Raw genomic sequence first — 16,250 nt, forward strand, 5'->3', positions numbered from 1 at the left:
CAACGCATTGTTATTTTTTATTTTCATCCAATACTCCATTCCTGTGTGATGAAAATCCATGATTTTTTTTCTGGAGCTAAGTAGTTCATAATGAATAAAATCAACTGATTTGGGCGTCACTTGGTGGAACGATGAAAGACAGCTTAAATAAATTTTGTGGAATAGTACTGTGTTTTTGTCTCACCATGAATAGTTCATAATGATTCCAAGATTATCATCAAATATTAGCTGCATGATGTAATTCAGCTGCAAAAAAATGAAGTTTACAAAAAATCTCAATTGTACTATTTTTCATTGTCAGCATCCACTGGGAAAGGCCATGCGAATACAGATGCATGGTTCAGTTTAAAGTAATAATTAATGTATGAGCAAAGATGCTGAGAAAAAATCATGAGTCTGGCATTCCTTTCTGTAAAAAGAAAACTTATTCTTGGTCACGGGAAAATAATGGCATCATTTTCAAGGCACATAGAAATTACATGATGTAGAGGAGAGATAAGTGTTTACTTATATGATTAGGCAGTATTCGAGCATGCATTATCACACTATAGTGTGTGCTACTGGCTTGTAGAGTACGAAACACATAAGCAAGCATGTGCATGTATGCACCCACGTACTTTTAATTTCGTGCTATCAGGACTATTCCAGCTGAGGGAGTTTTAATTTAAAAATTTTTTTTTTAATGTTGGCCTCCCTCCCTCAAGAAGTAGCATGACCTCCCAGAGCTAATGGTTGCTGGAGAATTAAACGCACACAATTAGTGTCCTAGTGGCACACAGCAAACATCTCTCTCTGGCCAAGAGAATGAAGGTGAGGGTCCTTCTGGTGTCATGAATTTAACTGAAATGTCACCTCCTTCATGGTTGAGAGCTTCCACTAGTCCAAGATTCAGCATGATTTTGTACCACTGTTTGCTATGTATGAACCAACAGCCTAATTATCTGGGAAATCCACTTTTTCAGAACAAAAATCAAATGTAATGCTGTACTCATCATCCTGGCCAGTGAACTTTGTAGTGACTTTTCTATCCGATAAAGGCACAAATGATGGAAGTTTCTTGTGCCTAGAATTGTTTTTAAAATTGTACAAAATCTCTAATCGTACCAGAATGTATGACCATGGCAAGTTTCATGAAAATCTGAGACGGTGGGTGTCAATGCCTGGTTGATTTGAAATGGATCCTATTACGATATTTTGCTAGACTAATCTCACGTGAGATTTGATATCTGGTGATTTTTCCGGGTATTCTTCTGCATTTATACATTTTGTAGGACAATATGTGAAACCTCGCGTGAGATTTTTCAAAATGTGTATTTTCAGTGTAAATACGTTGATCTATGCTTCATTGGATTGGGTTTACTAAAAAAAATTGTTTAATTATTTTTTTTTTTTTAAGATTGGTCAAGACTAGTGTTTAAGATTACCAAGATTGTTGTCTAGAATCACAGTGAAAAAATTGAACTACCTATAAAATACTGAAATGAGAACTACTGAAATTGGGGAAAAAGAATATTCATTCTAAGTCTCTATTTTCACTCTAAGCCAATGACCCTCCACAGGGACTCATGTACGGTTTCAAGAGTGACTACTGGAGCCAATATGTCCATGTGATTTTCAATAAAATCATCTGCTCATTCAACCTCGCTCAGATTAAAAAATTATGTGATACTTGCCAGGACTTTCCATCTACCCATGTGAGATTGGGTGAGAATCTTCCTAAACATCCCACATAATTAATGGGTGCTCCCTTGAGTGTGAGATCCTTCTAGAGTACAGTGCCTCAAGAATGTGACTTGGTGCTGCATATTTCTGCAGTTTGAGCTTTAGATTGGGTGAACTATCCAGGTGGTGCCAATCCCATTGGTTTCAATTTGAGTGGTCAAATTCCATGCTAAAGTGATGTCGAAGAGAAGGGTCATATAACAATCTGAATGCATGTGTTTCACACAAAATCTTTGCAGACTCTGATCCTAATTGGTGGGTTAAGTAGCTGGTGGTAGGCCATTTCACATTGAGCCACCTAGTCTGGCAAGAATGAGACTCACTGGTGGGTTTGAGTGAAACGACTGTCCTGGGCTGAGTAACCACATCACAAAGACCCGCCACAATTGGTGAGGCACTCTTCCAGTTGCCCCACACATCTTTTTTTCTATTTGTGCATTGTGTTTAAGGTGCACTGTAGTTCACCTTAAATTTATGTTCATGTGAATTTTGATACGGTAACAATGTGCACAAAGTTACTGCATCAGAATAATGTGGTTGATGGATCGATGAGATAATGTATGTATGCAATCTTAAGTGATTCTCAACTGTAAACCAAATGAAAGAAAATAAAAACACGCATATCATGGGATCTGTTATTGGGACATAATATATCCAAAATTGAGAAATAGTTTTTGTGGTATATTTGAGGCGAGAAGTTGCTGTGTAAATATTGATTGACAAATACTACAAGCTCGTCATTAATCAAGGCTGTCAGTATTCAACTCTTCAAGTTTACCAAGTTATTGCTCTTCCAATTTTGAAATAAGACAAGTTTTAAATATTTTTATTTAAAAACTAAAGGTTTTCAAATCTTCAATTTCACTTTTAAAAATCATTATGTATCAAAATAATGTATCTCTAAATGCTGCAAAGCAACATGGTATTTATATAGTGTCTATTGCGACATGCTATTTACTTATTTGACTTATGGATTGGATAAATTTACTTTTTAGCTGTTAATAATTGATTATATTGACTGATTTTAGGGTTTTGGTGGAGTATATGGAGTCCAAAGTGACAGAGTTGACAAGTCTGCTCATGGTTTTGATGATGCACCAGAGAAAGTTGGAACTACTTATGAGAAGCCAAGTCTTGATATAGGTGAGACACAAACACATGTACATCTAAAATAAATTTATTTTGGTCTTCCTTATAATCTTTCGGTTGCTTTCAAAAGAATGACTTAAAATCGCATTCTATTGGTAAATGATAACTATAATAAGGTATTACAACCTTTCCTGGCTGTGAACTGAGTTTGGCAGGGTTGAAAGCTCCACTTTTTTTATGGAAGGCTATAGTGTAGATCTCCTGCACATTCTAACTTCTGGCATTGTTTTCGTCTGATCTGAGAAAAATATTTGGTATGTATACGTTTATAGGTTTGATATTAGTTAGTGATGGGTCGATTCCAAAATTTTATCGATTCCGATTCCGATTCTGACATTTCGATTCCGATTCTACCGATACCGATTCCATCGATTCTGATGCCATAGGCTCCAAGAAAAATATCACTTAATTCCAGGCAACAAGAAAACCACTTTAAAAAATATTACTCTGTGAAAGAGTCAGTCAAACAAAAGCATTTTTCATATCATCACTATGTAATTAAAATATAATAGCTAAATTTCAAAACAGAACATTCCTGAAAAGTGATGTTACATGATAGGTATTACTTTAGAATATTAACACTCATGTTTAAATTTAAAATAGAAGTATCTCCTTTAATATCTATCTTTTATTGATAATAACTTATCATTATCAATAATGTCTCACAAATTTAGTCTCCTTTTACAGACTTTAAATTTTTGCTCAGATATAAAAGCATCTTCACTCTGTCAGCTGACAGAGTGAAGATGCTTTTAGGATAGCCTAGGATATCCTAGGATAAAGCCTGTTGCATTTTACATCACATATTTTTCCTGCAGAACTAAATGTCTTTCCCTGAACACAGTGGATGGCGGTATGGCAAGAAACCTCTTCGCTAATACTTTCAGCCTTTGGTAGGAGATACAAGTCTTTCAGTATTTCCCAGGGAAGGAATTTGGTGGTGCATTCATCTATGATAAATAAGCTCCACTTCAGCTTCAACAGTGTTTGCTATGGTGACTTTGGGTACTTTTCCAAATGCATCACTGTATCTTGACTATATACCTGTCACAGGCTCCCTAGTCTGCATATGCTCCTTTGGAATATAAAAGGGATTTCCAAGTAGCACTTTTTGATCTCAAGTCGAGTTGAAAATTACTCGCAAGTATCGAGTCAAGTATGATAATTTCTGAACCAGGCAATACAGCAATGCATACTACAATATATTCTACTCCAATTTTCTATGATGAATGTCTAGCCTAATGTAAGAAGGAAAATATAATGAGGATCGTGCCCTATAATGAGCCCTGAGTATAGTAATTTTCACAGCTATAATAAAGATTACATTCTAAGTATATGAATCATGTAATATTTGGCCCTTTCAAATTCTCAAGCAGAAAATCCAATTATTCTACATGCTCAGCCAGCAGGTTTTGACATCTTCATGTTACAGTATTACTGCCTGCAGAAAATTGGCTTTTGCTACACACTTGTGTGACTGGGCAAGTACTTTCCTACCAAAATTGAAAGATTTTGGAGACTTGGAATTTTTATTAAAAATAATATCAACGATTTATTTGGACCTTGAATCTTCATGGAATTCAAATGGACGAAGCGAACAAACTATATAGAACTAAACTTGAGTTTTGTAGAGCCAAAATATTCTATACTTCGCACGTCATTTAATCAGGGTTAAAGTCTCTTGCTTTTTTAAGTTCAAGAAAGAAACTAAACGCTACAAATGAATATCACATCGGACGGATGCAGTAATAAAAAAGGCTAAAAGATGCCTTGTGATATGAAAACTCCCCCTTCCGCGCGACTCACCTCGGCGAAGGTGGAAAGGGAAAAAGGGTATCAGTTGTTGCCTTTCGTAGAAACAGTTCATTTTTCTCTCTCTTAAGCATGCTGACTTAATTTCTTCATTTTACTTCAATACCCGAGCCATATTTCTTATGCGTGGGATGGTTCCGAAAAATATCCAATCCTTAGTATTTTCTTTCGAGTAATGCGCTAAATGGCCTATTCGATCTATACATAATCCTTTTTAACATCCTCAGTTTAGTGTTTTCAGTCAATTAAGACGATTATCCATGCTTTACATGACGATTTTCAAGACAAATGTTTTAAAAAACTTGAAAAATCGGCCTCAGTTACCGAGCCTCAGAGGTTCGCGGCGTGTAGGTCAGCCTTGACGCGCGATTAAAAAATCGCTATAATTTCCTTCGTCGCAAACTTTTTTCCAAGATTTCTACTTAGTAATCTTTAGAAATCTCTACTTTATATTGTGGTTCAAATTTTCCGAGTTATATTTTTCGTAAATGAAAGATAATATCTACTTTATGTCAAATTTCACGTGAAAAACGGGTCGGCCATTTTGCGTTGTAAAACCAGACAGATGAGAGCCAAAATCTTCAAAAGTCATTGAAAATAAAGGGAAAGCACCAGGTCAAAGGAATATTGCGTTTCTTTGTTCCATTAAACTCATACCAACGCAAAACCACCTGGATAAATTCAAAGATGTTTTGAGGAAAAACGATATCTCGCGTGGCATTGAAAAATTTGTCATGTTTGGGCCACTGTATCTCACAAAAGGGTCGTAATTATGTAAAACGGCATATAAATCTATATCTGGTAATAATTTATGAGTATTTACGCTAAGTTTCAAGTCTCTATCCCCAAAAAGGTCATTTTGGACTTCATTCCAGCTTTTTCCGATTTCGGACCAGTGCGCGCCGGGTAGGAAGACGATCGGCCGCCGCGGCTGCCGTAAAGGTATTCGTCGACAACTATAGTGTATTCGGCAAGCTGAAACTACCAGGCCAAGGCATTAGGATGACTTATCGGCTTTAAAAACTGCATTATAACACGAGTTTCATGATAGCGCTTCCTGTCGGCAGATCGCTGGACCTACTAGCCTCGAAAGCTCTGTAACCTTAACTACTCGACTCGACATTCGTAATGCTACTCGAAACGCTCGAGTCGAGTACCAACTACTCGACTCGACTTGAATTTTCGAGTACTCGCACATCCCAGGAAGATATGTGTTTCGTTATCACGATTACAAGGCGCGAAAATTCAAATGACTTTTGGGAACGCGGTCGTATATTTTGTGGTTTGAAGTACTACTGGAATCGGAATCGATTTTTCACCTTGGCAAGTACTCGTTTTCGATTCCGGTTCTTGGCCGAGAATCGAGGAATCGAACCGACCCATCACTAATATTAGTGTTTTGTTTCAAATTCACCGTGTCATTTCCAATACAATCTGATGAATGCTATATTCTTGGTATCACGAAAGAAGTGTATCTGCTCATGTTATAATATGCACAGCATTCTTATGACATCCAGCCGTCTATATATTACCAGGTGGCTATTGAGTGCTCATAATTCTTGCCTGTATGGGAAAAGACTGCTGTAGTCTGTCCTATCCACTGACTAATCCATTAAAAATTATTAGCAAGGAATCACTAATGTTTAAGATTATAATGTGTCTTGGAAAATTAAATACCGTATTTGATGGCGTGTAAGATGCACCATTTTGTAAAACAATAGCTCAAAAATATCACCTGCGTCTTATGTGTGAAGGTTCGACCTCCATGAGTTAATGTTCAATACGTATCCCATTATATTTACAGTAAAACCTCTTTACATCGTAATGGAGGGGACCAAAATTTGGGCATTTTGATGTATGGAGGTTCACTATAAAGAGGTTTTAGTGATAGGCACCATTTATTGATAAACCATAATATTAATATATTTAAACATACATGCATGCATTAGTGAACATATATTTACAATTTAATGATTACACAAAGGTAAAAGTAACTTGTTCAAGAGGGCTTTTTAGGAAAGAAATTAGTTATTGGGTTTGCTTTAACCTTTTTAAAACTCTTTCGATATAATGTTTTTAATTCTATTGAATACAATCATATTATGATCGCATTCCTCCATGCTTAATAAAAACCATTTAATTATGTTCAATAAATCCTCAACCTCTGTTTTGGTGGGAACTGCAACTGATTCCTCATTACCAACATCTTCCTCTAAATCCATCTCTTCCTGTATCCTGCAAGATATATACATCTCCTTCACCACTATCTTCCAACTCATGTGGGGAACAAATGAATAAATCATTATCAACATTTACAAAGTCTTCAAATGTTGAATTTGTGTCAACTATTTTGTTGATTTTATCCTACTCTGTAGGTTCATTCTCAAATATCTCACTTTCCTTCTGTTTGCTACCACTCGTAATCCCAGCCTTGATGAAGCATTTCTCAAAAATTGGAAAGGCACAACCTGTGCATGGTCTGAAGGATGTTCCATGAGCACTTTTAATGTTGTTTTCACTATTCACTCTCCATAAAAAATAAATCACTAGCTGTTTTCGATAATGCCTTTTGACCAAAGAAATAATTCCCTGGTCTAAGGGCCGTAATTTACTTGTAGTGTTTGGAGGGAAGTACACAACTTATATATATTTCTTAACATAATTCCTTCATCCTCTTATTTCACTGCCCATGTTTTTTATTTGTGCAGCCTAGATATACAGTTTCTTCTGTTTTTCCTCGGTTGTTTAAAATAGATGGTATTCCAAAGGTCACTGCTACATCTTTCTTCTGCCTGCCCTCGTCGATGGCTTGGAAAATTCCTCGGAATGTGGTAAAGTCAAGCAGCCCCCTTGTTTTATTTGTCGAATCCATCATCAACTTATAATTAATTAAGTAATTTTCGTATGTTTTCATATTTTATGGCAAATAATTGAAAATATTCCTCATAATATATTTTAGAAAATTGATTTATCATTTGTATAACGTATGACTTGTTAAAGATTATAAAAAATAAATAATCACGTGACTATTGCAAAAAAAAACAAGAAATTGAGCGTAATTTTGAAAATTTCGTTAAATTCCCTTTCTCTAAAATACAATGCTCGTAGAGCTCCGTAGAAAAACTCTGTTGAGGGCACAAAGAAACGCTAGGTCTGCAAAACTACGTGATTTCCTAGTGAGAATGCTGGGCGAACTACTTCAGAATGCGGCGGCGACGGTAAAAAATTTCATTACTCTACCGCGTATCAACTAATTAGCTGTCTCCTTCACCTAACATTGTCGTGCATGGAGTGATGTTCGTCAGTATTGCTAGGAATTGACGTCCCGGACTCCCGATGGAAGAGTCAGATTTCGCGGCATAAATACGCACGCAAGACATATGACTGTCGCTAAGCGCAATAAATTGTAAACTACGATCGTTCACGGAAGCATCGAAAAAATTACCAAGGCGGCAGTGAGAAAGTGCTACACCGGGAAATATGGGAATAAAATAATTGCAAAATTGTATTTGATTTATTTCGAGTCGCAGTAAATTCATGAAATATTTTCATTTTAGAAACGGAAGTAGCAATGCGGTTGAGTAATTCTGTCTCCATAAATGGGAGTGAAGTTAGTTGAAATATATCCGCCGGCAAGGGATTATAGGCTGCGCTGGTCGCCTCTTTTATTAACTGAACATAGTATGTAAGCACTTACAGGAAAATAAAGCCGTAAGTAATAGAAAGTGAGTGCTATCGCGCAATTTTTACCATGATTCGAGAGAAAACGATGCGTTCTGTCTTCATTTAGTGTCACTAAAAATGATTAGGATAGTTCGTTGCCTTTTTCTTATTTACTGTTAGGTATGCTCTCGTATGGAACAAAATGGCCCTAGGTAATGGTTAACATGAAAATTGCAGTAAAGCAAAGGTGTAAAAGAGAAGAATAAGCGTGAAACATTTATCGCTGAAAATGTCATTCCATGTTCGTTATCGCGGCTGAATTAATGGTCTCTAGTTGTCTCGGTACGAAATGCGGAGGTAGTTAGGCCGTCTCGGGGGTCTCTCGTTGCTATGATATATAGAGGTTTTACGATATAAAGAGGTTCACTATAGAGAGGTTTGCCTATAAATTTACATGTAAATCTAACGGGACCAGAGGGTTGGTACGATGTATAGAGGTTTACGATGTAAAGAGGTTCACTACATAGAGGTTTTACTGTACTAATATGTATACATATGTATTATTCAATTGAAGAATATTGTAATTGTTTTGTTATTATTTAGTTCATTGATATTATGTGGCATTATTTATTGTTTACTCATTATATTACTTATGACGATTGTTTTGCTTGCTTCTGCGATGTCTAAGGAGCAAGATATCAAGATATCGAACGAGCATGATAGTATCTATATGATCAAGCTCATTCAGTACCTCGCTTTGATTTATACGATTGTATAATATCTTAAAGGAATTAACTTAAGTTGCCTTCGCACTGACTTCTCCTCTTGAGCATGCCATACTGAAATGAGGGTGAGTCTTATATGATGTCAAATACGGTAATTTCCCTGGATATCTCCGGGAATTTTCTAATGTTTTGTGGTGGACACTTTTTTTTAACCATAGATAATTACTCTCACCGTTTTCATTTCCTATTTTCAAGCGGGTGCCAAGCCATCAAGCTTGAGAGCAAAGTTTGAATCGATGTCAAGGGGAGGTGGGTCTGGGGGTGGGCAGGGAGGGGAGGACGGTGTGGAGGCGGAGCGGAGGAGGCGCAAGCAGCAGGAGGAGGAGGAGAGAGTGAGGCAGAAGAAGGAGGAGGAGGTGCGGCAGAGGAGGCTCAAGGAAGAGGAGAAGAGGCGGAGCGTGGAGGGCAGGCAGGAGGAGGAACCGCAGCCAGAGAAGAACGAGCAGGGAGCGGAGCAAGCCAAGATACGCACTTCCATTCACGGCGTGGCACTGCCCAGTGCCGCTGAAATGAAATTGAAGGTGAGTGAAGGAGTTATTATCAAGAGTTTACTGTATGTATAAAGATAATTCCATTTATGTTCCTCAGATAGATTTGAAGAAACAGACTTGTGATGTCTTTGTCACACTGTGCTTACATTTTCTACATTGTCCCTTTCATTCCTTGCCATAATCACTTGAAGTCAATTACCTATTTTTTATTAGGTAAATTTAATGAGTACCTACATAGGAAATGAAAGCCTTCTCTTTTTTTCCTATGTAACCTGCGAAGACCGCAGAGAGGGTAGTGGTTGGTGAAGAAAGGAAAGTTGAGGAAATTAAGGTTGAAGCACCTCCCCAGCCAGCTGCTGCCAGTGAGGACTCTGTGGAAGCAGTTCCAGCTGTTGCCTATGAAAATATCCCCGATACTGCCGATGAGACTGAGCCGGCTGCACAAGTGGAAGAGGAAGCTGGTAGTGCTGTGGCGTACGCATATTCAGAAGAGGAGCCTGAGTCTCAGTACACTGCCATGGCTCTCTATGATTATCAAGCTGGTAAAGTTGAACAATTAGTGAGAAAGAAAGAGAGGTGTTTGAAAATGTTGTCAATACCAAGTTATGTGATAGTCAGTCATAAAATATTAAAACTTTGGATTTAATTGATTCTGTAATCTCTGTTATGAAATATTCACATCGAATTTTACTTCAGACCTGATTATTTCCTAGTGGGACTTCTTGCCTATACAGTAAGTTCTTGCCATACAAACAAGATACATAATTCATATGAAATAGGAGGTCATCTGGGTTTTACTATGTGTTTTTCCATAATTACCTGGATAATAGCTTCATTAGCTTTGTAGTCTGCCTCTTCAGGTTGGTGAAGGCTGACCTTCAGGTTGGTCACGTCACCAACTTGAAGAAGTCGATATAGAGGTGGTGAAACTATTGTCTAAGGAACCATATATACACAAGGAGGTCTGCCTCTTCTTTATGTAATTGTTTTACCTGTGTTATACCTTTAAAGGTTAAATAAATTAAATTGTTCCTTTTTTCAGCCGCTGAAGATGAGATATCATTTGATCCTGGGGATATAATCACCAAAATTGAAATGGTAATTATTGTGAGAATTTTTGTGCTTCCTTTATGTCATCTACTTTTTGCTATTATCATTATTATGATTAATGTCTTACATGAAGGTTTGCCTATTTGGTTGGTTCAATTCTTTAATTATATTTTTATGAAAACTTATTATTGAAAGTAAGCGATAAAATATGTGAAATGCTGATGCCTCCACCAGTGACATATCATGGCAAAATTAGCAGTGCCAGAACGCACTTTCCTTAACTTTATTCGAAGTAAAATATTACTCTGTATTTTGTAATAACAAGTTATTACTTACATTTTATTACAATTGCTCTTGTTTTGGTTACGAATGAATAAATAAATTTTGAGACACTAATATTGATCAAAATGGTATTTGACTATTAAGACTTGGGATGTGCAAGTACTCGAAAATTTGAGTCAAGTCGAGTAGTTGGTACTCAACTCGAGTGTTTCAAGTAGTATTACGAATGTCGAGTCGAGTAGTTTTGGTAATGGAGCTGTTGAAGAAAGTCGGTTCAGAAATCTGCCAACAGGAGGCGCTATCATGAAGCTCATGTCATAATATCGTTTCTAAAGTGGATAAGTCGTTCTAATGTCTTCGCCTAGGAGTTTCAGCTTTTGTATACGTTGCAGTCAGCCACCATAGCATTCCACGTGGGTGCCGAATAACTTTTCGTCAGCTGCAGCAGCTGACCGTCTTCCGACTTTGCGGTGTAATAGGAGTGGATTCCTGCATCGCACATACTTTCTTATGCAATACTTTTAATAGCCTACCCTACTTTCTTGACTGAAACTGAGAGATAATACATCAAAATTGTTCTGAGATTTCTATGGAAAAATGAAACTTTTAGTTTTCTGCGTGTAATACTGTTTCAGCCTTTTTGAGTACTACGTTTGTTTTTTGATTTTCATTTGTTCCCTTGTTGCGTTTAGTTTCCTTACTGAGCAAACAATAAAGGGGCTACTATGGTTGAATAAGCGGGTTAAGAAATAGAGAATATTTTTTTGTCTGTAAAGCTAAAGCTAAGTTCTATAATTCATTCGCTTCACCCACTTAAATGCCATGAAGATTCAAGATCCATTATGATGGTAGATCTGAATTCTAATAAAAAATTCCCAAGGTTCCCAAATCTTGCAACTTTGGAAAAAAATTACTTTGCCAAAAAAGTTTGTTGCGAAAGGCAATTTTCTGAAGGAAATAATGATGTAACATTGAGACGTCAAAACCTGATGGCTGAGCATGTAGAACAATTAGTTTTTCTGCTGGAGAATTTGAAAGGATCAAATATTTTGATCCTTTCAAATTCTCAAATTAATGATTCATTTACGTGTGTAATCATTATTGCATTTGTACAACTGCCATTACTGAGGGCTTTTCTAAGCAGTTTGGATACTTACATTAATTTAATTGATGACATATTACTAGAGGAAAATTCATTTCAATTGCGCTTATAAACTGTTAAATACACGATAGTTTTCATTCGTCTCCTAATTTTTACACAAGTACTATCAACTTACCTCATTATCTATCTTCCCTTTTAGATCAAGCTAAGCATTCGGAATAGAAAAGAATTCACGAGGGATTCGAAAAAATGAGAATATGTTGGAGCATGCATTGACGCATCGCGTAGTTCAGGAATTGCCAGACTCGACTCGATACTTGCGAGTAGTTTTCAACTCGACTTAGGACCAAAAAGTACTACTCGCACATCCCTAATTAAGACTTCTGTTAACCATTGCCGGAACGGTGTTCTGGCATCATGACACCTCTGGCCTCCACAAGAAGAACATTAAAAAGGATGTATGTGTACGTCCAAATGCATACGTAATTGGCTGTTCTTTTTCTGACTCCCTGTTGCATGATGAAATTCACAAGTTTTACATATTCTAATTACAAAGTGATTGTCAAGTATTTATTTAGTTTACGTTTTACCATGAATGAAGTAAAGCATTACTAATAATAATATAACCTTATATACTCATATAATAAAATAACAAAAGAATTGCGGTACTCCATGTGCACAAGTTTGATGTAATCTTGGGTAATAGTTGCGTCAGGATTAAAGAGCCATATTGAAGTACAGACTTGCAAAGTGTTCAGCATTTTTTAAAATTTTACTGTCATTTATTTTTAAAATTTATGGAAAAATGCGTATTCAGTGTTCAGTAATGCAGTATTTGATATTCGAGTGAGGTATTCGAAAAATTATCAAACATTCATAATCGATATTCGAATTCAAGAAAAAAGCTATTCGATCCATCTCTAAAAATACCCTCATTTTCAGCTGTTTTTCCTGGAAAATGGTGTGTTTCTTACAAGAGTTTATATGATATTGGCCTTCACTCTTTATCTTTGTTTTCCTTTATATTTTTATAGATCGATGAAGGCTGGTGGCGTGGATATTCAAAAGGTCAATTTGGTCTCTTCCCTGCCAACTATGTACAGCTCCAGCAGCCTCTTTAGTACCACTGAATGAGTGTGATTGTGAGGAACGTAGGTGGTAAACTTGTGATGAACAATAAATGCCTCATATTTGAAAGTAGGTGGTCATTGTTAAGTTTTCTGGCATCTGTTAATTTCCAACTTGTACATAAAATTTTGTCTGCCAAAAAGGTGCTTTAGGATGCCTCAAATTTTTTTGTTTAGGGGATATGCCAGTAAATTTTTATTTATCATGTGATCTATGTTTTGGTTAATTATTTTTTTTGGATTTGTGGTAATTTTAACTTTTGAAGATTTTGGTGTGTCATACGGAGTCTAAAGCTTCCTTATTCTTCCAGAAGCATTGAGACAGACTTGCCTTACGGTTATACTCTTTTCATTAATTGAAATTTGAACGATCAGGACTTGATTGTGGTAGATTTATCATTCATTTAGTTTCTACTGTTGTCACCATAGGTTATGGTATGATATTTCTTTTTTTGAAATGTTTGTTCATGTGTCTGTATTGCTTGCTTTTATGTATTGTATATTACACTTATGTGTTTCTAACATGTATAATAGGAAAATTTTAACCTCATACTGTGCAAAAGTATGATTAGTGTTGTAATTTAAGGCCAGTATTATTATTCCTCTCCTTTTGGGAAACGAAGCTCAAATTTTTAATATTCTTTTAATACGTAAATGCAACTGACAAAGAGCAAAAAAATCTAAATTTTTAGCAGTAGGCAAGTCATTTCATATCACTAGGAGATTATCTCTTTGATGACATTAAATCTTGAATGAAAGATCAATATTTTTCACAGAGTGCTATATGAATTAAACAAATACCTATCTTATGTGTCGAGAGTTGTTGAAAATCACCATTGAATTCCATGAATTGACTATTCAGACTACATTATGAATAGTTGTGAAATCCCAGTGTTTTATTATTATCGATTCTCCTTTTTTTAGACCTCTCCGAATCAAATGATTCAATTGTTAAGTATTTAATAGACTAAGGATATGTATCTACTCATGCAGAAATATATCATGTTTCTATGTTGATGAAATTTTGTCACTTGTGAGTGATACAGTTTCAATTATAAAAATTTATGGTGCAAATCTTTGTTTACATGCACACAAAATACTTCTACCTTTAAAATATGAGGTCTGCTGCCTTATGAATTCATCCCAAATTTATTTCTGTTTACGGTGAAAAACCAATTTATTTTCCAGAATTATTACTCATGATTCCTGAGGAGAAAATCGTTTGAGCATCAGACATTTTCGTAATAATAACCAATTTTTAAAATCAGTTTTAGAGTCATATAAAAAGCTCTTTTTTAAATGTCCAAATAATGGTTGTATTCAACTGATACAGCTGTCAAAATTTCTGTATCTCTGGTGTAACAAACACAACAAATTGACTGACCCATGAAGAAATCAGCTTAAAATTTGCTCTGACTTGTGTTAGCCGAAGGTAACAAACATGATTGAATACAAATGAACAATAAAATTAAATTGAAATGACATCAGCTATGAGTGCACTATTCTTTTCATATTTTTATTTTCTATCTAACTCTTGTTTTAAAAAACAGGTTACGGATTCTCGCGAGTGCTATTGAATGAACTCCTTTTCCGAGCTGATAATAATAGCTGATTTATGCTTCTTTCCTTTCTAGAACAAAAGACACATTTCGTCATTCCATCGTTGAAGAATTAATGTCTTCTAATATTTGCATGTTGGAGTGATAGAATTTTGATGAAACCAATAATATTTTCTTTACATAAATTATTTCTGCGACTAAAGAGCAGACTGGAGTTTTTATGTTGCCTTCTCTGCAGATGTTGTGCACATTTGTTATTTGAGAGTTCAAATAGAGACCAGTTTGAATAGGTAGAATGAAAGTGAATGAATAGTAAGAAAAATATGATTTGTGAGGAAATAAAAAAATAGCCCTCCTTTGTATCCATTTGCATTTTTGGATGACCAATCATGAAATCGGTAACATTTTTGTTAATTGTGCTTTTAGGCAAGTTGCTATGATTTAGCATTGATACAGGTATATCTTATTATGTGTAATGAAGTATCTGTAACATGGAAAAATGCCTGGGAAATGATAATGACTCGGACCTAATTCAGAAGGATCACTATTCAAATCAAATAGCTGCTGATAGCTTTGATGTCATTAACTCTCTGGTCTGCTGCATTTTAAGTGCTACGTCCACACAGTTGTGTTCAATTAGCATAGTTTCTTTCCCGGTTCAGATCAGCTGCCTCTCCTCTCATTGTGAGGTGTAACTTGGCTTAATCAATTGTACTTGATATTTTTTACTTTTCTCGGAAAAGTTCTGCCTTTATCTTTGTTTGATAAAAATACATCTGTGGTGCTTACCAAACACCAATGTGATTAGCAAAGAGTGTTTTAACCTGAGCACTCAAATTATCAAGCATGGACAATGCAAGGAGTTTTTTTTTCATTTGGTGAGAAGTACCTTTTTGTCTGAAGTTTAAATGATGTTTTGATATTGATTCATTTTGATGAAAAAGCATTTGATTTCGCTAAAACTTAAGGATTTTCCTTTACCTGTATACCCCTGTTTTTTTTCTTAGCTGTTTCTGGTGTAAAATTGATCATCCTAACCCTTTTGCAGATATATTTTGGAAATGAATTAGCAAACTCTTGCTGAGCAAGTCACCACTTCTCAGCTATTCATCCGCCTTGTGCATCGGTCTCACGTGGCTATTTTTTGTTTGCCTCTCGTGTGCAATTCATTCTCTCTGAGAGGAAACAAGTTAATAAACCATAACTCTAATGTAATCAACTCATAATAAGGGGGCGGAAACTTTTGCTATTTCAATTTTAAACGTATGAGAAAATGGCAGAATGAGGAATATGTTTATTTCATCATACTTGTCTTTTCTGAAATTTAATGAAGTTATGATACTGATTCATTTTGATTTGAGAAAAAATTGACTTAACTGAAACTATTTCCATAGTATTCTTTAAATGCTCTTCCAGAAAAATATGAATCAGAAAATGGTAGATTATTATAATGCCTTAGTCAGATTTTTAGGTGAGAGAATTCCTTCCTTTGCAGAATTTTTGAATGA

General features: G+C 35.7%; 1 protein-coding gene across 1 annotated transcript in view; it reads left to right on the forward strand.

Annotated features, from left to right (window-relative positions):
- Positions 1-14,665, forward strand: part of LOC124164371 (src substrate cortactin) — a 32,674-nt gene extending 18,009 nt beyond the window's left edge. The window contains exons 8-12 of the mRNA XM_046541711.1: positions 2,751-2,865; positions 9,327-9,652; positions 9,903-10,164; positions 10,665-10,720; positions 13,091-14,665. Coding sequence (XP_046397667.1) covers positions 2,751-2,865; positions 9,327-9,652; positions 9,903-10,164; positions 10,665-10,720; positions 13,091-13,177 — 846 coding nt within the window. The 3' untranslated portion in view covers positions 13,178-14,665. The remainder of the gene's footprint in view (positions 1-2,750; positions 2,866-9,326; positions 9,653-9,902; positions 10,165-10,664; positions 10,721-13,090) is intronic.
- The last annotated feature ends 1,585 nt before the right edge of the window (positions 14,666-16,250 follow it).

The sequence above is a fragment of the Ischnura elegans genome, chromosome 1 (assembly GCF_921293095.1).
Source record: "Ischnura elegans chromosome 1, ioIscEleg1.1, whole genome shotgun sequence".
Lineage (NCBI taxonomy): Eukaryota > Metazoa > Arthropoda > Insecta > Odonata > Coenagrionidae > Ischnura > Ischnura elegans.